Here is a 26,851-nt window from a genome sequence, read left to right on the forward strand (position 1 = left end):
AGGTAGCATCAAGCAAAGAGCTTTTGACTGATATTACATCTTTTAGTTTGAAATACTGCTCACATATAAATGCGTTACCTGCTGCTAATACTGTACAATTCGATTGGCTTCCGCTTGACGCTTACCATACTCGTGATGGAGCTCTTCACAAACATGAGCTGCAATCACAATTAGCATCCCTGCTATTTTATAAAACAAAAGTAACACCAGCCTATGACTTACTTTATAGCTTGAAGATTTCTAATCACTGGCTTCAACTGAAGAACTTTGTTTTGAATGCAGGTTTTTGACAATGGATCAAACTCGAAAACTTCTTCTCATGTTAGATTCAGATCCAAAAGCTTGTCATGTGACAACTGTTGGAATATGGATCAGTTATGTCGCAAGTGTGTTTCATCCTGCTCTGTGGTTGGCATGCCTTCGCTATTTGTCTCTACATTCTTGTAGAAGGTCTGTCTCATGTTCATTGCACCATTTACGCCTTATTTTAGTTATTAAAAAAATGTTATCTTTTCGTCGTTAGGTCGCTTTATTAGATGGAAATAATTACCGGTTTCTCTTTTGCATGATTTTCAGCACTTTCTAACGATCCCGCATAGGGTGAAACAGGCTGTTAAGGTTACTTTGATAATAGTGATTTTATTTACTTGAATAAATAATTTGTTTAAGTGGTTAGGAATAATATTTACAATGTACAGTTTGTGTTATTGACAGGGCGCTATCAGAAAACGAGGAATTTTTGTTGTTGGTTTATTCCGCTCCGAAATCAAGACCTTGCTTTTTCAAGTGTTCAACGAGTCAGTTTGAGCAATTGAACTATGATATGGTTTCAGCAGAAGTAAGTGATTTCATGCAGGATTGCAGGTACATAATAAACAGATGGAGACAACATTTAATTGCAAAGCTATATCACTGTGCCCCACTTGACGGCATTGGCATTAACCTAGTTCAACTAAGCAAGAGCTGGCTGGCTCTGCAAACCTTTTGCCAAATTTTTCAGTTAATTACTTGATTGCCTATCACCCAAAATATCTCAGCAATTCCAGTGAGCAGCAGCAACGATTGAGAAGTTTCATGCCACATACCGTATTCATTAGGGTGGCCAAAAAAAATGGAAATTTTTTATTTTTGTTTGCACACCCTCTCATTTGAGGAGGATTCATGAAAAAATGACACTGTGAAAATTTGAAGTGAATCCGACAAGAGGAAGTGCTCTCCCACCGACCTCAAAGTTTGCTTTCTTTGGCATAATTCGTCAAAATTCCTTGAATATGTGACGTAATTCTTTTTTGACTTATCTACATTGCAGTTGCAGCATTTTTGTGTAAACCATTGTTTTACTCTGAATTTATGATACAATAAGTGTTTCCACATGCAGAAAAACAGAAATAATACACAAAATAGATCACATTAACAAGCGTTTGGTATGAAATTAAATGCACTGAACTTTAGCTAAAACCGCATAAAAGTACGTTCACCAGTCACGATCGCAACGCTTCAGGTGACAACACATTGCCCAGAAATTGCAAGAGAAATGTTTGTAAAGAGTCAAGCCATTGGTTGACTTTATTGCACTTGTTGGAAGCAGCTTTCTGTGGTGCTTGACCACTTGATAGAGGAGCTGGCGCTGTTGTTCATTTTTTGTATGGACTTCATTGAAGTCAGTAGCTAATTTGACTGCCTGCTCTGCACAATCATTGACGGCTTTGAGATGACGCCAAACTTTGCATGCTTCTTTATAATCATCACGATCACGCCATGTGTCAACAGAAGCAGTGACTCGAAAAGGTTAAGTAAACGCTGTGTTACAAACTGTGCCAAAGAGAGACGTTTAAACTTGACAATTTTGTTTGGGGCATCACGACGAACATCTTCGGGAAATGGGTCTTTCTTAAGAGCATTAACGATTGCCTTCTTTTCATCATCTGTGTTATTATCACTGAATAAAGGCAGTGCAGCAAGATCCTCACTGATGTACCACAAGCGCAACCTCAACTTTTTTCTGCCACTTGAGAAATTGCATTGTCAACCTCTTTATAATCCTCTGTGAGCTGTAACATTGCTAGGTCATTTGTAGGGGCAGATATTGATGGTGCTGCAAACCAAAAAGTGGCATAGATGGTAGTAGTTAATATTACTTCATCTACAACTGTACTGCATGCAAGTGGCAGTGTAATCTTATTGACCTTCATCTCGTAGTAGACGGCGAAGAACCACATCCCATACAGGCAGCTGACATGGCCCTCAAGAGAGTCAACAAATGGACACCCACTCTCTAGTGTTGACTCCCTTGAGGGGCTATGTCAGCTGCCTGTATGGGGTCTGGGGTGTGGTTCTACGAGATGAAGATCAATAAGGTTACACTGCCACTTGCTTGCAGTACAGTTCTTGTGAGTGAAAGCTAATATCGCTACCACTGCAAAGACTCACGTTGTTACCAAACTAAAACGCATCCATCAAGAGCATATAGGAGAATCAAAGCACAAAGAGAGGCGAAATTCAGCTTCCCAGCTGACCTCGGAAGCTGACTTCACCCAGAGCTTAAGTGCATTATTTGATATTGCACATGCTAACTGGGAATGCCGCATAACAATACCAAAAGACTGTCAGTTTTTGATAGACCAAGGTGGTGCATGACAGATACTGATGACAACAGAGGACCCAATGCATCGGCAAGCTGCTGCAAAGTATAGAAAGCGCAAAGATGATGAACAGAGACGCAACAGAAATCGCATTGATCCAGTACCATCAAGTGCTGCTGCTTTCTCATCTGAAAATGATTAGCAGATGAAGATTCTTCCAGTGACCCACTGTTTGCACTGTAAATCCAAATAACACCAAAACAAAAGAAAACCCAGTAGGAGCAGCCATTACCAAAACGCTGCATTATCGATAATCCACTGTTTAATGCAGCACTGAACAGAACTATAACATCAAGTCGTCAAGCAATGATGATCGTCACTCCTGCTCTTGCTGCAGCTGGAATTGATATAAATGAATTGACAATGTCACATTCCTCTGTCATGAATTCTCGAAACAAAAACGTGAAAGCCTGGCAGCTGCAGTGCTGCAAAAATTTAAACCAACAGTTACAGTTCCACTTGTTGTTCATTTTCATGGTAAACATTTGACTAATGCCAATGGCACAAAGTGCGAATCTTTGGCCATTGTAGTTTCTGGTATGCATGTTGAGATACTGCTTGGCATTCCGAAGCTGCCTGTTGGAACGGGATCACTAATGGGCCAAAAAGTAGTGGAATTCATACACGAGTTGTAGCAGAGCACTTAGCTGCACTTTGTTTTGACACGACATCAAGCAATACAGGAATCCACACTGAAGCTATCACTGTCATGCAGCAGGCATTTAATCGAAGGCTGCTATTTCTTGCATGCCATGATCTCAAAGTCGTCAATGATTGTGCAGAGCGGGCACTGGGCAGTCAAATTAGCTACTGACTTCAATGAAGTCCTTACAGAAAATGAACAACAGCGCCAGCTCCTCTATCAGGTGATCGAGCAACACAGAAAGCTGCTTCCAACAAGTGCAAGTAAAAGCCAACATGCCAACAGCTCCATTAAATAAAATCAATGGCTTGACTCTTTACAAACATTTCTTTTGCTTTTTCTGGGCAATGTGTTGTCACCTGAAGCGTTGCGACTGTGACTGGTGAACGTACTTTTATATGGTTTTCGCTAAAGTTTAGTGCATTTAATTTCATACCAAACGCTTGTTAATGTGATCTATTTTGTGTATTATTTCTGTTTTTCTGCATGTGGAAACACTTATTATATCATAAATTCAGAGTAAAACAATGGTTAACACAAAAATGCTGCAACTGCAATGTAGATAAGTCAAAAAAGAATTACGTCACATATTCAAGGAATTTTGATGAATTATGCCAAAGAAAGCAAATTTAGAGGTCGGTGGGAGAGCACTTCCTCTTGTCGGATTCACTTCAAATTTTCACAGTGTCATTTTTTCATGAATCCTCCTCAAATGAGAGGGTGTGCAAATAAAAATAAAAAATTTTCATTTTTTTTGGCCACCCTAGTATTCATAAAGCAATTGCCCAGCAGTAGCTCCGCTTTGGAATTCCTATTGCACAGATAGTTAATTAATCGTCGTGCTGTGCAACTTTTGTTCACATTTATATGTCATATAGAATTATAGATCAGGGGTCCCCAACTACCGGGTCGCGACAACCTAACAGGTAGCATTGTGAACACATAGTTTCAACAGTAGATACGAATAATGGTACCAGTAAAGTTTTAAAGGCCCCTCAAAAATTCAGATAATAATAAAATATTCCAAAGTAAACACCTTGTTCACTAACTACTTGATAATTAAATCGACCTATTCCAGTGTTAATAGGGGCATTAAATGAAGTTGTGCCTTTATAAGCTAGTATGTACGAAAGGTTGGGGAGCCTCAGATGAATTTTTGAAATTTTACTGAAAGCTCACACAATACACACCTTTAACAAATCAATTATTGAAATCCTTCAGTGGTTGTGAAAGAAAAAAACATTTAAGCTAAAATCTAACTTCAATTTTAAATCAAACATCATTCAAACTTTCAGAGAAATCCACTTTTAATTTGATGATATTGGTCAAATACAAGTCGTGCGTCTTGCTCGCAAAATCATTAGCTTATTGGGTCTAAAAGCAGCCTACACAGAAAGTGATCAAAACAACGTTAAATTAGTCAGACCCCAAGCTAAACTAGTTTCCTTTGCTGATCTTGACTTTTACATTACATTATATTTTACGAATTTGGCTTAAACTGTGTTTAAACCGCTATATAAAAGAAACACTAGAGTACTAGACCCTATAAATGTCAAACTTCGTTTTACCCATCGGCCATCGCTGTCCGCGAGGGTATTTTCATTTTAAAACCTGTTCGTGAGAGAAAAAGGTTGGGGAGTGGGGACTGCTGGTATAGATACATTACAGAAACCCATTTCATGATTTCTAGCATTCAGCACATCTGGATAAGCAGTCGAATCAATTAAGTCAAGTGATCAATGTCACGCTTGATTACGTATCACCAGAAGGCAGTAAAGCGAGAGATTTATTTGAGAAAGCACATCGTGGTCATCAAATGCAGGTAATCAACGACTGTACAAAGTATTATGTTGTGTACACAGTTCACATTACCCTTGCAATGAAACCTTGTAGATTGTCGTTTATTTTGTGTGAACATTTTGATATCTGTTATCACAATTATTCAAGAATAAGATTGATTGTTTCTATCTTTCAGACCTGTTTTTAAATCTTATAATTTTACATGCTTTGTCTGTTTAAGCTTGATGCAATTGTGATTGCGTTACAATTCCTTGCACTACAATCAGGTTGCGTCATTGAGAAACGACAGTCGCGATGCTTCAAACTCGATCACAAGCAAAAGCAACCGACTTGAGAAATTAAACGGAACACATCAGGGTGTGATGACGCAGCACGCTTCAACCCAAGAACTGACGCCGTCACCTTTACCCCAACCTTTAAATAGAGCTGCTCCGGCTCCTGCAGTTCCAACGGTCATAGAACCTTCGTTGATTTTTGACGAAAATATCAACAATCGTTTCGCTAAAAACAGCAAAATAGTCAAGAATTCTCCGAAATGGGCGATTCCACATCCAATCATTCAACAACATCCAGTGTTTCCCGCAGATGATCCGTTAGTTCCGTCTTTGTATGAAGCTGGCTTTGACTTGCCACCAACACGCTCCTCCATGTCGAGAGAAGTCCAACAAAAGATAACTTCCAACACCTTGCCTGCAAATTCTACTGCAAGGGTAAAGCAGTCATTCAAGAGTTCGTCAAGAGAAAAATCGACTGCACTTCTTAAAGCTAAAAAAGCTAAGTGTTTGGGTTACGCCAAAGGTTCTAATAATAATCAAAGTGATTCTGCATCATCATCAAAGGATCCGCCACAAAAAGAGTCGCATCGTCGTTCATTTTCCCTTGAAAGCAAGCCAACCAGTGCTCCTCAGTCACGTGTATCACTGAGCCCCCAGTCAGCTGGCACGTTTTCTTCCAGCCTGAAAAAACAACAATGGTTTCGTTGCTTACCCAAGGAGGCTTGTCAGTTTTACATTGAACAAGACCAACTCATCCAACAGTTGCTGGTTGAAATTGAGAAACTGAAGGAAACCCAAGCACTGCTTCAAGCCAAACAGCAAATACCAGAAGACAAAGCGGAGATGACAAGCAGCAGCATACAAACTGATGCCGAGAAAAACGAAATTGCTCAAAGAAGCGTTGGTGTCGGTACAGACGCTCAACTTGCGAGTGAAACCATGTCGTCACAATACACGACGGATGGCAACGAAGGTATTTGTTCTCCAATGTTCTAATCCCTGCTAACATGGTATATAACTCTATGTTAACACAAAGCTTGGCATGAAAATTTTGTTCTACTTTATGTATGACTTTATGTTAACTATAACTCTATGTTAACACAAAGCTTGGCATGAAAGTGTTGTTCGACTTACTTTTATATTTGTGATGGTTCCACATTTTCAATAACCTAAAAAACAAAACGTAATTAAGAAAGTTAAAAAAACTTTTTTTTACATTTTTTTTCCAATTTGGCGCAGACATAGAAGCGAGGTTGACTCTCAGCGCACATGGTGAAGAGTCGTGTTCAGGTGAAGAGGAAAATGTGTCTGTTTTGAACGGTTTAAAGTCATCAAAGACCAGTGGTTTGTTGAATGAGGAAACCACAAACTCACAAACTGGTGTAAGGTAAATAAGACTCAATTACACGTAACTGCGTTGATGTGTACGCTTTTAAATGATTTCATCAGTTAATCTCACTATTTTCAGTGACTCTGGTGCTGAAAGGTCTAACGGGTGGGGTTCTGCAAGTTTCCACCTTGATGCTTCAGTATTAAACGGCACAAGCAACGACCAAAGCATCACTTCTAGTCTCCAGGCAGTCGACATACCAGGCTTAGATACCAGCGAAGATAACCCAACGCCGCGTAATCAAGAAGTCTGGAACCAAGACAGGTGTCTATTGATTCAATCCCTTATATTTGCACATTTTTGTTTAACCGGCAATGCATTCATCGCCGTTTTCTCTGGTCTAATGTATTGGTTGTGCTTCTAATAATTTCCGAACACCAATTGAAAGAATTGATTCATTTTTATTCATTGTGCAGTGTGCACTCAGTCCTTGAATGTGGTTATTAGACGATGCTGAATTATGTTTACAGTCCAGTGCTCGGTGAGAGTGCCAGCATGTATGCCGCCTCTTTATCCCCTTCTAGAGCTATCACAAAAGATTGCAAAATCTCGCAGGGAGGCGAAGCCACTGAAGACAAACAATTTTTCAACAACTTGTTGAAACAGGTGAGAAAACTATGCCAGAGTGAAATATAGTTCTTCGCGTTATTCCGTAGAGTCTGTTTATGGTTGATTTTCTATCCACGGTATGTTTGAATGTGAAAAGGAGTAGAAGCGCCTTCGTATATATTTTTTTATTGACGATGAGGTTCATGTTTGAAAGACTTTTCATTGTATAGCGCAAGACCGCATATTAGCGCCATGATGATTTGGTTAAATTGAACTTGACAGTTGACACAGATCCTCAATTTCCCAAAAACGTAGCAAACTATTAAAAAAAGAAATAAATGGATTTTTTTAATGAAATTTCCGATTAGGAACGATGGATTTTCATTGCTTCAGGGTTCATTAAATTAATCAGTAATTACTTTCCAGGTTCAAGAAATGCTTGAAAACGGTGAAAATGAAGCAAAATCATCCATGTATTTGTCCACGACTTCAGTGCACAAGAAGGTTAATTCACTCAAGTATCCCCGGTATGCAGCTGCTTCTCAATCTTTTTTCCTTCGATAATTGTACCATCTGTTGAGTTGAAATTTCTTTTTTTCTGTTTGCAAAGTTTTCAAACGAAATTATATATGACATCGTTACGCCTCTTATTAAAGCGTACTACTTGAAGGCAGGGCTGTGGAGTCGACAGGATTTTGGCATGTTCGGAGTCGAAGTCGTTAAAAAAGGCCGACTCCGGCTAGATACAAAGCAAAAAAAATTTTATTCGTAACATTTTTTCAAAATATTGTTTTTTGTTTTCCGTATTGAGTTCAACCACTTCATCGTAAAACAGAAGTGTTTTTTCTTGTTAGTTATTATGAATGTCGCTGCTTCAATTTCGATGACAACTTAAAGTAAAATTAAATTTAAAAAAAGAAAAAAGAACGGAAAAATTTAAAAAAAATCTGGCAACCCTCCAAAATCTGGCAGCACTCGTTAGAAAAATGTTCGACTCCACAGCCCTGCTTGTAGCATTGTTCTTCGCATTCAGAAAAAATTGAGTTGCTCTATTCTCTGTGATTTTTAGAAAACTCTCCGGGTCCTTGCTTCCACACTTAGCCTATCTAGGCGTCCTTGCGAACAACGGAATCTTGGAAACGTGCGATGTATCAACTTTAGTAGGCAGTAGCAGCGGCCATGAGCTGAGCATGCACGCCAACGCGATAGCACTGAAATACCTCACTGATGATCAATTGACCAGCATTGCGTCTGCTGCCTCTGCCGACGATCCCAGTCCTCAGGTACTTTAAAGCGATCTTGAAGTAGTGGTATTCATCAAATAGCTTTTTGCAATACTGTAAGTGAACCAAAACTGCTTATCGATACCGAATAAACACCTTGCTGAAACTTTCACTCTTGAAATGCAACTAAACCAGCGAAACGTTTTGAAAGAAACCTTGTTGGAACCTCTGCGCAGTCTTTATTTTTGAGCCTTAAAAAGTTTTCAGACTGGCCCAACGCGGGCTTCGCATTATTCGATGAAAAGTCTTTCTAATATGAACATTGATCATCATCAATAAAAAAAGTTTTTACTTTAATAAAATGAATAAAGAAATTGAATAAAAGAATAAAGAAATTAAAATGAATAAAGGAATTACTTTCATAAATACGAATATTGATCTTCAACGTAGAAAGTCTACTCGGCACAGATTTGTGTGTTGACAATCCTCTGCATAGTGATTATTCTTATGTGTATTGAACGCTTTTAATTTTCCAATATTTTCAGATACTTCCGAGTTCTCCAGCGCTTGGCACCAAGCAAACCATATACGGGGGGAAATATTCAGGCATGAGCCTGTTGTCACCTTGTGATATGTCGCTTGCAACGAAAAAGTACATGCAGAAGTATGGACTCGTTGAGACTGACGACCCTTTGCTTGGCATTGATGAGGAAATGGAGAAAGAGAATGGTAACTTGTAATATTTGAAAAGGCATATTCTAAGATTATTGTATACATTGTACCTGTATTGTAAAACTTGTAGAAGTTGGTATGCATGCGTTGATAGTTTTCCGATTATTAGCCGCTTCTTAATTAGCGGCTTTTTCAATCGTATGAAACGGGCTTGATTAGATTTCAGGACAGGGGGTGGAAAACCTGGTGAATGTAGTTTCATCCAGTTCTGCTATGCCATGCATTCCATTTGGCCCCTTGTAAATGGGGCATTCAAGAACGAAATGGTCAGCAGTTTATTCCTTCGCGCCGCATTTTTGGCGGCCGATGACTGATGAGAAAGCCAAACCCCACCTGTGCATATTAGAATGGATGTGGCCTACTCCTAATGGAGTTCTATTGAGTTTGACCTAAGTCTGCTTGGGCATGTCCATTGTCCATACCAGGGGCTCGCCACCGGGTTTAAAACCATGGAGTTTAGTATTGTATTAACATGAATATGCTTTGCAGTTCCGTGTAATAAAACTCTTGCTCAGTAGCACTACAAGAAAACACAAAAAATGTCACCCAAATAATTTTCAAGGTATAAACCAGTTTTAATTTTTGTGGTGAATATGGACCGAGTCATGATGAAGTTTCAAAAGTTAAACATGAAATTTTAAGCACTCACAAAAAGTGAAGTTATGTTTATTTGTCGTCAAAAGCTTTGGCCCGACTGTTTTTTTATACTGTAATATCTTAGGCCGTGGCCCTTCAACTCATCCTTGCATTAAGAAAATGATATTTCACTGATGGTTATTTCTAAACTGCGTAAAAAGCTACTTTTCATGCCCGTTTAAAATAATAGCGTAAACAACCGCATGTTCGCACACGTCTTCAGATCACATTATTTCTTAGATTTAAATGTTGCGAACAAAGCACAAATTTCCAAGAAAAACTCCGATTCGTCCATGAAGGTTAGTTATTCAGTAAATGTTTTGTTTGTTGGCGAATACATTGATGACCCGATGTCATATTGCGTCAGGCCTAGCTCGTTCGCTTTCTATTTTTATCGGAGAAGCTGCTGCTCTTAGCTGCTATCGACATCAGACATCTGATCTGGAGTTCTTAAAACATCATGCTCAGGTTAAGTCGGTTCTCTCCATATCTTTTTGGTGTAAAGCCTAAGCGACTCCATAAGATCCACTGGGCATCTGTGTTGCTTTTTATTAAGAATTCATCGAGTGCATCTTTTGTTGTTAGAACAACTCAACATCGAAGACTTGTTTAAAGGAATCAACACCTATTCAAGGTTGGTCAAAGTCTTAAAAAGAAACAGTTTAGTTAATCATGACTATTGACTACGTAGAGATACTGCCTGATGTTTTTACATTTTCCAGATTGTTGCAGATTTTTTCAACCTTTGCTAACTGTCTGGATGCAATTTTCTAAAAATAGTATTTTTACTGCCTTCCTCAGGTGACAAAATAGTTTCAACATCAACGCATTCAAAAATAAATACAACTTGATTCAAAAAGCTTCATTTAGACTGTTGGTCACTTGCTAATAGTCTCATTCAAAGCTTTCTAAATTACATTTTCTCTTTTTTTTCACTGCGTCCCTACCCAACATAAGGTGTCATCGTAAACTAAGTCAATGAAAAATAACAAAATCTGTCGGACAGCAACGGTCGTCAAAATGTGACAAACCAGGCCTCATCTTCAGGCAGCCATTGTGATGTCTAATTTGTAACTGGTTTCTTGCAATTTTTGAAACTGCTTGGTATGTTGACTATTGTTAGCACTTAGCAAACATCTTTAGCTTAATTTGGATGGTTGCGTTAACTTTACGTCTTTTCATAGACTCAAATGGAGCGAAACAGCAAAGCGAACGACAGTCTTGCTCTGTATGTAGCAGGTAACTAGTTCGAAACCAGTTATTGCTCATTTGTTTGGAACCAAAATTTCTACTGTGCCTGTCACTTTCAACATAATCTTGCAGAAGATCGGGGAAGTCCCACCGTTCGTGTGCATCTGAGCCTGGCCGCAGGGAAAAGTCAAAGACGAGTGCACGTTGGTCGCAGCTCCAGGTAACTGCGACATGCTCTCCTTCCCGTCTACGAGTTTCTCGTGTTTATGCTTGAAACGTGTTTTTATATACTTTGTCAAGGAATTTAGGATGTGAATAAACAATTGAAAAAATTGTGCCGTTTCTGCAGATTGCCATTCCTGCGTGTCAACTAACTTGTTTGAAACCATCTCATCATGTGATCAATATTAGCCTGCTTACATGACTCTATCGTCCTGGGTTTGCACCAAAACCGTGATATCTTTTGAGAGAGCTCGCTAAGCGCTGCTCAGTTTATTTACAGAACTTATTTAAATAACACAATTACAAATTATCTTCATCATCCAGGTTTGAGGTCAAGTCGACCTTGACTTGCTGTTATTTGATTGTGTCAAAGTGTGATTGAAAGAGTTTTTTTTGTTGTTGTTATTTCAGAACAATCTAGGAGAGACCATCGACATGCTTCATCCCTTCCTCAATGACTTGGAGAAAAACGAGCAATTCGCTCCCTCGATCGAGGATCACCATCCACAAGAGAAAGACAAGTTTGATTACAAAGAAAACAATCAGCCGTACAACGTGCAAAACTACGTTCAAAACCAGCTTCATGCTAAAGTACGTTGTCGATCCACTGTGTTTTTGGCATCAGTTTCTATCAAAGATTGAAGCATGGTTTTCTAAACGCTCAGTTTTGTACTGCTGTGTGGGACTTGGCATAGTCGTTAAGTTATTGGGTTGCTTAAATGCTTAGCTTTGAACTGCGCGACCCCAGATAGATACCCAGTTATTGCTAACATTGGAAAACGTTACTAACACCGATCCAGGATCGAAGTTCGTGGGGAACTACATTAAACGTATATCGCATATAGCAGAAGGAACCGAAAGAGCTTCTTTACTCATTTTTAGTTTTCTACCTTGAAATGATGGAGAAAGCTTCATTGGATGCAAGTCTGTCGTTAATTTCTTCTGGTATGGTCATGGTTAACACAGTTTCATTGCATGTCAGGTGGCAGACAGCGGGGTTGGTGAAACTATCGAACAAATTCTATCACCAAGAATTCTTGAATCACTCAACAAGGCAAATCGGAAGTTGAAACAGTTGAAGAATGATCGAGAGGAAAATAATCAACAGTCTTCCGCCACGGTATTGGGTTATTTTATTTTACTACTTTTAACTTGATGCTTAATCGCACAATAATTAATTACCTATTTTATGATAGATTGATTACAGATTTCAATTTGTCTCACTCTGTAATATAGAGTCTGTATGGTTTTGTGTATTTTATTTCACGTACGTTTTAGTGCAGGGGTGCCCAAAGTGCGGCCCGCCGAATAAAATCTGCTGGGCTCTGTCTGAGCTCATAATTTACGTAAGCTATATCGCTTACGATGAAAAAAAACTTAGTAGTTGAGGACAGATGTCCAGTTTTTTTTATAATTTTTGTAATTGAAGCGATATGAATTTCAAAACTTGCAGCCCAATCGTCTATAAAGTATAAATGTTTTTTTTAATACTGCAGGACCAACAAGTTAAAATAACGCAGACAAGCTTACGTGCTTAACTTTTGGTTTTTAATGATTCTGTTACGTAAAACCACATATCATTTGTTGGGTAATTGGAGTTGCACGTACTGGTGAGCTGGTAGGTTACGCCATTTGCATTGTTAAGGCAGTTTTGTTTCAAACAAAGTCAGTTTTGTTTCAAACATTACCAAAAAACAATGGTTCTTATCACTCGCTCAAGATGTGATAACTACGTTATTTTAAATAGTTTGAATGTTGCTATAACCAAAAACGTTTCGTGATTAGGTTGCCTTCAATATACAATCTAAAAGCGTATACGCCGAATTTTAAAAACAAAAATAAGTGAAACATGTAATGCGGCCCGCCAAGACTCGTGAATAGCTAATTGCGGCCCTTGGCCACAAAACTTTGGGCACCCCTGTTTTAGAAGGTTGAATTAAACAAAGCAAGTTGCGAAAAAGTTAATGGTCTTTTAATTTGCAGAATGCAAGAGCAAGCCTGACAAATACCGGTGACCATCCCTTAGCTTCAAATGAACAAAATTCAAATCAAGCAAGGTTTGATGACGATTCCGATGTCAAATTGATGCCTCTTCCTTCAAACAAAGATCATAAAGCTATTGCAAAACCAAAAATGGCTCCAAGATCAGGGTCTGTGGATAGGTTGCTACGAACAGCCAACAACTTCGAGAAAAGCAGGAGGATGTCTTCATCTCCAACAGATCCGCGAAGGCCCTCCGAGAAACGTTTTCCGGTCAGCAAAAGAGGCAAAGATTGTTTTGAAAGAGTTCTAGATTCACAAGTGATGCAAGCTTTCAATAAAGACAGAAATTCTCCATTGTGTGCTGATGGATCTTTTTGCAATGTTAGTGAATGCAGTTGTGGCTCTTTCGATGATAAGGGTGGAAACATTTTAAATTTGAAGAAAATAAGACAACTTCCCAAGCTCTCTTGATGTAGCTTACTAAAGTAAAACTTGTATTCTTTATTGTTTTGATTCATTCAGCCATGTTTTCACGATCTAGCTGCTGGCATTGTACATCTGCAGGTGATAGTTGAAATAGGGATACATTTACGAGAGTTACAAGAATACATTTACTGTGCGTGAAAGTGCATAGTGATTCGAAGCAAAGTGCGATACTTGAAGCCATGAAGCGAATGAGCGTTTTCTAGGATTGCTTAAAAATGCTATTTTATAGATGTAATATATTGTAATGTAATACCTTGCTGAAGGAAAGGCGGCCGAGAGAAAGCACTGGCCACCCTAATCTCGTTAGTGCCGAAGGCTTAGTAGGCTGTAATGAGAGCCTTATCTTCTCATCCCCCGATGCTTGAATCAAGTATGGGACTCACCTTTTATAGATGTATTATTGATCTTCCAGTGGGTTTGGTGTGAATTAGTTTGTTATTGTACTTTCCTGACCAAGTTAAATGATCAGAGTCATGTGGTACAAACTGATGAAAATTATTGTAAACTATTGTTGTGCACGAATGGTTTTTATTACATTATTTTGTTTACATGTAGTTCGTGCCTTTTAAACTGTTATCTTTTGAATAAATAACCGGTTACAATTGTACACTTAAAGGTTTGGTAGTTTGGAGCATGGCGAACTTATGCACTGGCCAATGGTCATGCCATCGTACAGCTGCAAATTTGATTGGAGGACCATCTGTTAGTAGCCAAAATCGCTAGTATAAGTTGATAGTTAGAGTAGTTGTTTATAAATATTGGTATAATTTGTGTGATTTTGAGCTACTTTTGTGCAATTGTTACCATACAAATAATAATGGACTAACTCTTGGTACTTGTGCTGAAAATCCAAAACGCGTCTGGCAAGATTGGTAATTGGGAAAAATTTGTAATTTTTTGCAGTGATTCAGTGATCACATTTTGACAATTTAGATTCTCAAACTATTATTTCAAAAGGATAAAGTAAATTTTAAGATCGAAATTGTATCGGTCTCTAATTCCAATGTTGGTAAGGCCTGTTCATATAGATCGTTATAGTTTGGAGTATGACGTAGCCTACATAACGCCAGCGATACTAAAATTTTATATAAGATTTTAATTTAATGATGCTTGGCAACATGACCTACTGTTTATACAAATTCTATGTTACTTTAATAATGTATAATTTTGGTTGATGAAGCAAGCATATATTGTATAATTTTCATAACTTTAGTGAAATAAAATGACTTTTTCAACTAAACTTAATCTAACTTATATTTTAAAAATAATATTAATAAAAATCAGTGTTGATAAACATTTTTTAATTATTCATGATTGACAAAGTCAATGCACTTTTTACGTAATTTCGACGATTTTTTCATCAACTTCAAATAAATATTTTAGTTTGCAAAGTCACCTTATATAATTTACATAACTTTAATTAAATAATCAAACCTATTCAACTCATAACCTGTATTTTCAACATTCTAAAATAAATATTAACTACGGTATATATTTTTTCTTTTTTCAATTTTCTTTTTTATTACTAACGCGAACATAACACTTAATAAAATAAACACACAAATTTGGCAATAACAAAAAAGATGACAAATCCAAAAAGTAAAGCATCGATAAATCAGTGTTTGAAAATACTGTCTTAAAAATGCACAGCCACCAAGAAAACAGAAAACTTTTATTTCTTGATTGTAAAAATAGGCCTACAATCAACACTTGCTGGTGTCATCACAAGGGCGATTCAATTTTGCAATACAGTAGGCTGCCTACATATTCAATCTTTTAAGTTATAGTTAAACTCCATCGCCTTTTTGTTTGTTTTTTTTTTTTCATATCTTTATCCTGCATTGCGGGAAAGCGGACTTGAGCGCTATGCATCGGTGTACGCCTTTCAACGTACACCTGACCCACGTTGCAGCCGACGGCAATGTCTGTTTCCGGTTGTCTACTCTACTTATGACTTAAATTTGGTACTATACTCATTTCTCGAAATCGATACTGGGTGGAGGCAATTATCGTAAAGTTTCTTGCCCAGAGAAACAACAACAAGTGCGGGTGGCTGGAGTCGAACATGCAGGCTCTCGATTGCGAGCCCAACGCGCTAACCACTCAGCCACTGCTGCCGATTTTTGCATTGGTATGTAACTTAGTCAAAGATGAAGTTCCAACATGTTGTGAAGTCAATCTGATGTTTTTGATCTAAATTGACAACCTATGGTTTGAAAAACATTTTAGGCACCTTTACTGAAAAGTGTAGAGACCCACTAGTGGATTTCGGAGGGAGGAGAAGGGGGCGAAATGGTGCTCACACGGCTCTGTGGGGTAGGTCTTCTTTTTCATCATCTTTACATTCAAAGTGCGATAATTTTTGTTTAAAATAGGCTACCATCAGTGCTGTGTTAAACCCTTTGTGGGGCACTGGGCCAGAATAATTTTGGGCCCTCTATCGTCAAGCAGACCTAGCTTATAGTATTGTGTATATTTTTACTACACCAATATGGAAATGTAGTTCACTTCAATAGACTTTCTCATCACTGTAGAAAACAACACAAATGTAAGTAAACACAAACACAGGTCTATTATTTCTTAGCTAGGTTTGGGCGCGATAACTCATTTTTCAGTTAAGCGATAACGATAAACGAAAAATGCCTAAAGCGATAACGACAAATCAAGAAAAAGTTAAGCGATAACGATAAACGATAAATTATCGCCGATAATGTCCGATAACGATAATTTTTTTTTTCTTGATTAGCGCTGCCCCATCCCATGCAGCACGAACTGTTTTCATCAACATGACGAAAACCTAACATAATATACTGTAAAGGGACAAAACTTTTTGTAAGTTATGCATGACTAGAATCGCAACAGCGGCAGTAGGTATCGAATCTTCAACCTCTTGATCCAGAATCAAACCACTGAGGTAACCGCCGTGCTTATAAGTATACCAGTGGTTCCCAACCTTTTTGACCTTGCGGCACCCTATCAAAGAGATAAATAGTTTGAGGCACCCTGGCAAAACTGGGTTAATTTTATGAGATTTCTGTGTTTCAAATAACTGTATGAAATAACACAGAATGAGTTGTACAGTATAACGCGCGTAAATAAATGTATTTATTCAAAAGTTAGTGTGAAACTTGGGCTTGACTTCTTGCACAAAGTTCCTATCTCAAGGCACATTCGACAATGCCACCCACATTTCTTCCTCGACTACAAGCAGGCGTTCTCGTTTTTTAGTTTTAATGTTCGTTTGTACGGAAAATCCACTAATTTGGAGACCCAATTGTAATCGCAAAGCAATTCACAAAATATATTCTATAAAGTAGTAGGCTATTATATATAGGCTATATATAGGCTATATATAGTAGGCTATAAAGAACAAATCAATTATAACTTAGCCTTTTCTCGATTAGCTATGTATCGTGTTTGTATGCGCAGGTATCCCTCATGCAAAAGTTTCTATTTTATAATGGTTCGCAAACGATCGTGCAATTTTATAATCGTGCTGGGTCACACAATCCGATAATCCATCACTGCAATTTGACTATGTGCTCCTTGAAAAGCAAAATAAAATCATGAAACCTGGCAATAATGATGCGTTTCAAACGTTTTTATGGAAAAAACAGCAACGAGTCAAAATCTCTTTCGCGCTGTTTTTCCTGGGCGAGAAAACAAAGGCTTGCCGTGGATTAGAGTTAAAATAAATAAATAAATTCCACACTTAACGGGTTAAAGTTAAAATAAAGAATGGGCCGCAGTATTGCAATATCTCGCGGCACCCTTGAGCATTGCAATTGGCACCCCAGGGTGCCGCGGCACCCTGGTTGGGAACCACTGAACTATACCTTCAGATATCAGTTGGATGCTTTTATCGATTGAGTTACACTGCCGCTTACGTGCAGCGCAGGAGGCAAAATAATTAAATCAAATGAAAATACCATAAAAAATTCCAAACTTTGTATTTTGCTTTCTACGGGCTGTTTACAGCAAAGTCAGCAATAATTGAAAAAATTCCAAACAACGCAAAATGCTGGAAAATTTATCAGTAGGCCTAATCTTAAGCGTTATTGGTAGTAAAAATGTGCATACTGTGAAATCCATCAAGCTTGTCAAATTAGTCGTGTTTGTTCAAGAACAATAACATAATTATCGTAATTTACTGATAATTTCAGATAAATTTTTCTGTTTTCTTTGTGAACACCATCATTAAAGCAATGGCAGAACGCTGAGTTGTTGAGATAAGAATTACAATATAGGCACTGTATTATTAGTGGGAATAAAAATATTTGATTGAGCGTTGGCTATGTCGCATAGGTAAATCGTCGTCGTATCCAGGCTTACGCCCGGTGGTTGAAGATTTAGATTAAGTGGACGGGAAGGCAAGGAAGCCAATCTTTATGTCCACTTTCAGGCATGCCTTTAAGTGTCCTGCAAAAGACAGTGTCCTGCCCTTTCGATTGCCGTTGCAGCGCTCTCACCACTCGGCTATTTAGCATAATTTTACCACGCAACTCGATGCGCCTATTGTCATGCAAAAACTACTACAAGATGCAAAAAGTGTGATGTCGGTCAGCATGTCAAATGCTTCAAGCAATATCATATTCTGCAATGACTTGTTTCAGTGATGGTGGCGCGAAAGACCATGTTTCCGATGTAAAAGCGGCCTCGTATTGCGACAGTTTCATAAACCACTTGCCAAATTCTTTCGCTTCGTTTCAAAGGAATCTGTACCGCCTGTGCGCTTACATTTTAATTGTTAAATTCACTCGCGATTGCCGATTGCAGCAAAACAACAAGAGACTTGTTGCATGCATTTCATTGCATTGCAATTTGCAACTCTAAAAATTATTGTGTTGTCAGGGCCGTCGCTGCAGGGGGCGTGCCCCTCCCATGACAACGACTTGTGCACACACACTTCAGGCACTGAAGAAGAACTGGTTTTAATTTTAATTTCATGAACTAGGTGGCTAGTAAAAATATTACTTTTCATGGTCTTTCTACTTTTCCACTTAAAATTTATCGGCGATTATTTATCGGCGATAATCAAATATTGCCTTTGGCGATAACGATAAACGATACCGGTAACTGAAAAAATAATTAAGCGATAACGATAAACGATAAAAATTCATCGCCGATAATTATCGCCGATAATGCCCATCACTGCATGGGTACACCTTTGCTCGCAATGAAAGCCAAAATCGGCAGCAATGGCGAGTGGTTAGCGCGTTGGGCTCACAGTCGAAAGCCTGCATGTTCGACTCCAGTCACCCGCACTTGCTGTTGTTTCTCTAGACAAGAAACTTTACGATAATTGCTTCTACCCAATGATCGATTTCGAGTAATGGGTAGTACCAAATTTAAGTCATAAGTAAAGTAGACAACCGGAAACAGACATTGCCGTCGGCTGCAGCGTGGGTCAGGTGTACGTCGGAAGGCGTACACCGATGCATAGCGCTCAAGTCCGCTTTCCCGCAATGCAGGATAAAGATAAACAAACAAACAAACAAAAGTGTAAACAATTTCTAATAAAAAAAAATATACTAACAAAAGAGTACGGTCACGACGCGGTAATACCACCGTACCGCGCGAAATTTTGACTGTTCGAACATTGTCGCGTGGTACCGCCCAGATAAAATTGAAACTGTAGAAAATTAATTTTTATTCAGATTTGGTCATCTGGTAACATTATTGTTTTCCACCATTTTTATGGTTTATCTGGCAACACTACTTGTTCTGTCAACCAGAACCAAGGTAAAAACATAGTGAATGTAATTTGTAAACAAAACCAGTGTGTCGCCTTTTGAGGACCAATTATTTTTATTCAACTGATTTGCTGACTTGATAGTAACTGAAGTGGGAGCTGGTATACAAGTCCCCCCCTCCCCCCTTGGTAACTCATGACAAAGACAGGACTCAACCAAACATATAGGGTGAAACTGCTTTACCTTTGCTTTACTGTTCACACACTTCAATCCACATGTTTTGGTCAATTCCTCTTTGTCATGAGTTGCCAAGGGGGGTGGGGAGAACTTGTATACCAGCTCCCTGAAGTGTAGTTGATGAGTGGTTTGACAACTGTGTTATAGGCCTACAAGTTACAACAGCAACCCGACTATCGATCAGCAGTATTCTTTTGGTTGGTACGGTAGAATGCCACCGATGTCGTCCCCTGGACATGTCGTCCCCCCGATGTCGTCCCCTGCCGATGTCGTCCCACGTCGATGTCGTCCCTGTTGCCAGATGTTCAACTTTTTTTGTCCATTTAAATGTAGGTATAAATTATGGTTTTTCGAAACGAACTTATTCAAATCGAAACGAAATTTTTGCTACCTTTTTCTTTTGTTGGTTTTGTTCCTGTACTCTATTGTTAAATTTATCATTACTGTTTTACTCGTTACAATATTGTTCAACTTATCATCACTTACCGGTATACAAAGAAAAATAAAACTGAATTGAAAACAAAAAAATCTTTCTTGCCCTGTTCTGATTCCTCATGAATTTCGCATTGCTTTCTTGTCCGAAGAACATGGATTTCATGTTCTTGCAATCAACACTGTGGCGTAGCTAAGGGGGGGGGACAGACCGCCCCGGGCGGCACGTCTGGGGGTGGCACTTTAAGACTACGATTTTTGATTTTGATTATAATCTGATAAAAAAACGCATTTCATTTTCACATACTTTTTCTTGAAGGGGTGGCAAAATCTGAATCCGCCCCGGGCGGCACATTTCCAAGCTACGCCACTGAATCAACACTCAATTTCTTTTCATGAACATTTATTTTCACATCGCTAACGTAGCCCACTGCAAATTGGTTCGTTGGTTTTGAATCTTTATCCTCGGACTGACAAAGCCTTGATTGGTTATTCCTGGTACCGTAGTTACGCGTAGCCTACTTGCAGTGGCTCTTGACGCAGGGCCGGTCACCGAGATTGGCAGAGTGAAGTTTTCCAATTGTTGATGTGTTGTTGCCGAGAAATTATTCCATTCACTAGGGCCCGCTGAATGGAGAGCAGTCCTGAAATGCGTTGCTCAAGCGCACATCCCGAGCGTCGAGCTTGCGCCGCGTGATCTTGAGCCGGCGCATAACTGAGCTAAAGGGCGGACAATAAATAAACGCAATAAATGGCGAAAGTAAACATATCTAACCTACGACAAAAAACACAGAAACAGCTAGCAAAAACATTAACTATGACATGCAACAAGTGTGGTCCTACGTTATCTGGTAATGTAGATTAGAGATGTGCTCAACTGTTACTTTTTAATAAGTAGCCTACTTTGAAAATCTGAACTGCTACTTTGAAAGCTAAAACCATAAAAACAGAAAAAAGCTAGGCTAGAGTAGGCTAAACCTCAGTTAACGTGTGACTAAAAAAAACAATTGTGTAAACCAGGGTGGTCCAAGACTGCAAACATGAAGGGCCACATTAGGGTCTGAGAAAAACTCCACGGGCCGCATAGTGAGAAATGATAACGCGTTGTTGAAAGTAGAAACGTTGTTAAATAAAAGCTTAACTAGGTTGCGATTTTGAAATTATTTTCTATAGATTTCGATCTGTTTTAGCTATATTCTTACTGTTAGGCTTGACTGGGCTATTTTATGTCTTGATTATCATTCAAAGCATTACTTTTTTGCATTTGGCCTATTGCATGATAGCGAATCCAAGCAAAGAACATAGCGCTTCTGCTTAACAATAATGTTAAAAAAAGGTGCCACGTTACTGCACTGCATCGATGGTTCGCATTTGTTTTCTATATAGTCTATACTGCTTTCTATATAGTCCGCCTTGTTCGCAAGTCAACATAGGCCTAGGACTAGCCTACTTAGAAAACAAAGCTAACTGTTGTAAGCGGACAGGTATTAGCTTGAAATTTATGCTATAGGCTAGGTCAAGATATAAACACATAATGACTGCAAACTAATTTTAGAATTTGCTCTTCTTCATTTCTGTGATGGTAATTTTCCATTGATAACGTATTTTCAGACACACAATTAAACGGAAGTGAACAGAATTACAAGCCACATTTTTACGACTTCGTTCCCCTAGAGGCCGTAGCACTGCAGTGGTGTAGCTTACCTAGGGTATGGCAGGCATGGCTCGAGCCTTGGGCGCAAAAATCGGTTGGTAAAAAATAAAATTTGTGAGTTATACTTTCTTCAAAATCTAATTTGCGCCCAACAAACATCAAAAAGGGTCACTCTTTACTGTAGCCATTGTCAAACAATGGACGTTGAAAAAGCAACATTGTGCCTCTCCTGGCTCACTTTACATTCAGTCAGCAACAATTGGAATCAATCAATCAATGGTTTATTTGTCAGTAACAGGAACATAGTACAGTAGGCCTACATGTTGGAAATATGCAAGTAATATACACAGTGCAAAAGTTACACAAGTTTCCATACCGACAGGGAGACAACGAGACGACCTAGTCATTTGCCACCCTACGGAAATGACGATTTTGCCATTTAAAAATTGGAAGTTTAGTAAAGTCGCTAAGCAGCGATTAGTTGAAGCTTAGAAGTAGCTCCAGTACTTACTTATTCATTTTTATAAGAATTTATAAATCCAATCTGTTGTATGACTTCAATTTGTCCTGACCAGAGCACTCAGTCTGTTCTAGGAAGAAGTTAGCATTGAAGTATTATTGAGCCTATAAGCATCATTATGTGAAATTTTGAGACCAAGAATTATGCTAGGTATGATTTCTTTTACGTGCTGTGCTGGCACTGCCTAGCACTAAGCAGTCTGAAGTTTTGAGGTTCATTGACAACTTCACAAGCTGTGCTTTATAAATATACGGTACCGTACTTTTACCTAACTTCCTCAAGTTGTCAAACGGATAAAATGAACGCAATTCTTAGTAGCTAGTAGCCTCCACACCAATGTTGGGATTGATTCGCTATCAGTTTCTTCAATCTCAAGTTAGCATAGGCTATAACCCAACGGTTACAAAACCCGCCGACATGCCAACAAATGTCAGCGACAAATTAAATTAATTAATATTAGTTTTTGAAAAAATCTGCCGGACTTGGGTCGTTTTATTTTTATCCACAGTTATCAGACAAAAATACCCCTATCTACAGGTCGGTCACCGCCGGTTGCATCAACACAGTGCTCTATTGAGATGAATTTTTAATTAAGTTGGCTAGGCCTACGTAAAGAACTACGAAAACATTTTGCGTATGCCTAGGCTATATATTGTAATTATCGACCAAGGATTTTTTAAATTTAACTTTTACTTGCCCTTTTAGACTCTGAAACAAACCAATACAAAGAAAAAGGAAAGTGGGGCTGAAGGGCGAAAGAGACGAGACTTGCAAGCAGCAGAAGCTGAAAAGTCAAGCAGACAAGCTTATGTCCGATTGATTTTGTCCAATAATTTACTTGGTATAGTAGGCTACAGTAGACTATACACACACAGCGTCAGATGAAAAAGTAATAAGCCGCGTTGGCTAGTTTTTATGTTAGAAATAACTTGGAAAGGCGCAATAGCGCAGCATTCTATCAAATTGATTAGCTCTGCAGAGAGAACAAAATTTGCATGACGAAACAATCTCTCGTGACTGCCTTTGAACATTATAAAACGGCAATAATACATTGATTTATTTTCTTCATGATTTGTTCATAAAAGACTTGTATGCAATATTTAACTTAAATTGTTAAAAAGGGCGCACATTTAAACTTTGCCATGGGCGCCATTTTGCATAGATCCGCCACTCGTAGCAGTGGGCTACCGTATTCGTAGGTTATGTTATTTTAAAGAAATAATAATAAATAAACAAACTGTTTACTCGTCAGCAACAAAATAATTAACCCTGGCTAGCGGACATTTGAAAAAAAATTAGCCTAGAAATTAATTTTTATTTTTGAAATTAAAATAATTTGTTTCCCACAAGTTGTACCAAACTGAAAGAATAACGTGAGCATTGACGCTCGAGCTGAAATGCAACAGCCCGCCGCATTTTGAAGTCTGTTCGGCAGCGTGATTCATGATCACTCACTGGAGACGACATGGGCATTGACGCTCGAGCTGAAATCCAACAGCGCGCCGCATCTGAAGCTTTTTTTTGCCGGCGTAAATTATTGCGCGTCCCGATGTATGAGGGTACGACATCGGGGGTACGACATCGGCAGGGGACGACATCGTCGCCACCCGTACGGTATATGGTACCGTATACGTTTGTCTTAGTTTTCAGATATAAACCTATTTGGAAACATACCAAGGCCTTCTTGCATTTGAGGCCGCCGCAGATCACGTTGTTACATCCAGGTGCAGCAGCCAATAGATTGTGTGTTCATTGAGCGTTGCAAGGTCAACATATCTGTCCTGTGGTCGATATACAGGACAATGGTAGAAAATGTGGTGTGCAGTCTGAAAATCTGAACCACATGCACAAGATGGTGAATCGGCGAGATCCCATTGGAACATGTTGCTGTTGAAACGGCCCACCCCAGTCCACAGGCGATTGAGCTTCACCCATTCCTTCCGAGGTAGTTCTGCTCCAGGTAGAGTGTTGGTATTGGGAAGGACTGTGAATTGGGTTGTTCTCGCACCTTCTCTCCATTCGCTGTTCCAAATTACGGAAATGTGGAAGTTGGATTTACAGATAGCTGCAGCATGTTGGGAAAACGGGTGTCGAGATTTTAAGCACTGGGGCTTTTGGGAGTATGAGTGTAGGACAATCTGGTTGAGGAGGTGGTCATTCCTTGACATAGCTTGTAGGACCAGACTGCGTATGTGGTTTTCCTTACAAAGTCTATCTGGGGCGATGCCTGATAGTACGGTACCGACAGAAAGTCAGTGGGAGTTGGAAGCAGGCAACCAGTGATTATTCTCATGGTGGTGTTGAGGGCAATGTCAATTTTGCAAGTGTGTATGCTGCAGCACCAAGTTGGGGAACCAAATTTGGAGGTGCTGTAAACAAGTGCAAGAGCACTTGCACAGGGAGGAAAGTTTTAAGTATGGTGTATCCTAATCATTTTTCCATTGAGCTTGTGATGGTGACTTTACAAAAAAAAATTGCTATGCAATGCAGCCCAATGAATGAGGTTGATGATGTTCACAAAGCTTTGAGATAGTTAATGTTACATTGTTACAATAGCTTAAGTCGAAAGTCACCCAGCTGATCAACTAAACAGTGAATATACTTGGTTTGTGGATGAAAATTTTCACCCCTTGATTTCCAAATCGCCCACTTCAGGAGTCTGATTGATGGGAAAAAAATCTATCATTATCAATGTAGTATGTCAATGTTATGTGGTAGATGCTTTTGCTAAGCTTTAATTTTATTGTATAAAAGCAACCAAGTAGCCTACTAATAGTTGAAATCGGTTAATCGCGTAGTCAAATTGCCAAGCTTTTTTTATTTAATTAACCGATGTATATATGCGATTAACTGTATCCATTGATTGACTGTATCCTGGTATCCTACACATCAATACCGAACATTTTCCTTACACAAAACCTTGAAAGCAGGGTGCTAGACATTTTAACCATTTATGTGATGAATGCGTTTGTGTTCCCGTTAGTCAGTTGAATCTTTATACTCGGACTGACGAAGCCTTGATAGGTTATTCCTGGTAGATTCGCATACTTGTAGAGGCTTTTAATGCAGGGCCGGGTACAGAGATTAACAGAGTGATGTTTCCTATTGTTGAAGTGTTGTTGCGGGAAATCATTCCATCCATTAGTTGCCGCTGAATGGAGAGCAGTTCTTAGAATGCATTGTTCAAATGTTCAAGCGCACACACCTCGAGAGTTGAACCTTCAGTCTTGCGGTAAATTTAATTACAGCTGCTGTCTTCAGTGTAACGTCATGTATTTAATCGTTGCATATTGTGGGAGATCTTGTGACAATTTTTGTGTATTGGTAAGGATAATCTTGAGCAACTTAACACGTCAAAGGAAATACGCGATTAAGTGATACAAGTCTACAAATCAATCAAGAATTCCTACTGGATTAACCAATTTATGCGATAAATTTTAATGCGATTCATTGTTTAATTTTCTTTACAATGCATGGGAATGGTTTGAGATTATGCTATGCTATAAAGCGATTTATGCCTTTAACCCATAGGCGCCGACTCCAGGGGGGCGGGGGACGGCGCCCCCTCGTGAATTTAGCTCGGGGTGGCTGCCCCCCCGCAAATTATTTAAAAAAATCCTAAATCAAATGTTTCTAAGTTCAGATTTGCGTTAGTTTGACCTTCATTGCGGATCGATCTCAATTAAAAGATCTACTTGTTGCAACAAGAGCGCTGCTCCTAAGATAACAAAAGAAACAGAAGTACGGTAGCTGATAAACGCCAGCATGGTGCCGTTGAAGTGTAGTAACAATGATTGAAAAACGTTTTTCTTGATTTCTTTTGCTTTGTTTTTTCTTGGGAGTGTCAATAACGAGGTACGGCTTGCTGTCAGCTCAGTTTAGTATACTAAGCGTATTAAGAGCTAAAGTTCAAAGTGACCAGCATATAATTCGAAGTAGCCTACAGGCCTCGAAATTCGTTTTTTTGACGGCGGACAAACGTGTCCGGTCTGAGCAGCTATCTCGGCGGACAAATTAAGTCTCACGGCTGACACACCAGTTTTAGCCGTCGATCGTCATGCTTAATCACTTTATCTTGATGACAATTCTTCGCCATTTCAGAACTATAACTACGGTTTATAAGGCTTTTTAAAAATTCAGTAAAGTCACTCTGAAAGGCTTTCATCAGACCAACGACTTGCGCTTGAAGAGTCAAAGCGCCGTGTATAGCTGGTCAATACGTCACAACACTGATTAACTTCCACCGAACGAAGTCGTGTGGCTTATTGCGTCACAATGCTCTGGGCAGGAGTCGGAAAATTTCTACACTAACGCTACTATTTTCTGCTGTGCAAAGTTTCACAGGCTTTTTTTTTTAAGTGTATTTTTGCGTGTCATGTGAGCGAAAGAGAATTTTCTTTGGGTCTTTTCTTTCTTACTGTAATACCAAAACTTAACAAATTTTGTTGCATCTTATAATAATAATAATAACAATATTTATATAGCGCCACATCCACAGTCAAACTATGCTCCTGGGCTCTGTACATGACAATGGTGATAATTA

At 38.9% G+C, this 26,851-nt stretch overlaps 1 protein-coding gene across 1 annotated transcript in view; it reads left to right on the forward strand.

Annotated features, from left to right (window-relative positions):
• Positions 1–14,499, forward strand: part of LOC145773169 (uncharacterized) — a 40,730-nt gene extending 26,231 nt beyond the window's left edge. The window contains exons 5-21 of the mRNA XM_082584785.1: positions 283–450; positions 715–838; positions 4,976–5,107; positions 5,352–6,333; positions 6,600–6,747; positions 6,829–7,014; positions 7,221–7,356; positions 7,726–7,826; positions 8,369–8,582; positions 9,068–9,251; positions 10,131–10,189; positions 10,476–10,524; positions 11,075–11,129; positions 11,214–11,301; positions 11,715–11,894; positions 12,286–12,423; positions 13,287–14,499. Of these exons, the coding sequence (XP_082440911.1) occupies positions 283–450; positions 715–838; positions 4,976–5,107; positions 5,352–6,333; positions 6,600–6,747; positions 6,829–7,014; positions 7,221–7,356; positions 7,726–7,826; positions 8,369–8,582; positions 9,068–9,251; positions 10,131–10,189; positions 10,476–10,524; positions 11,075–11,129; positions 11,214–11,301; positions 11,715–11,894; positions 12,286–12,423; positions 13,287–13,757 (3,415 nt within the window). The 3' untranslated portion in view covers positions 13,758–14,499. The remainder of the gene's footprint in view (positions 1–282; positions 451–714; positions 839–4,975; positions 5,108–5,351; positions 6,334–6,599; positions 6,748–6,828; positions 7,015–7,220; positions 7,357–7,725; positions 7,827–8,368; positions 8,583–9,067; positions 9,252–10,130; positions 10,190–10,475; positions 10,525–11,074; positions 11,130–11,213; positions 11,302–11,714; positions 11,895–12,285; positions 12,424–13,286) is intronic.
• The last annotated feature ends 12,352 nt before the right edge of the window (positions 14,500–26,851 follow it).

Source organism: Aplidium turbinatum, chromosome 1, assembly GCF_918807975.1.
Source record: "Aplidium turbinatum chromosome 1, kaAplTurb1.1, whole genome shotgun sequence".
Classification (NCBI taxonomy): Eukaryota; Metazoa; Chordata; class Ascidiacea; order Aplousobranchia; family Polyclinidae; genus Aplidium; species Aplidium turbinatum.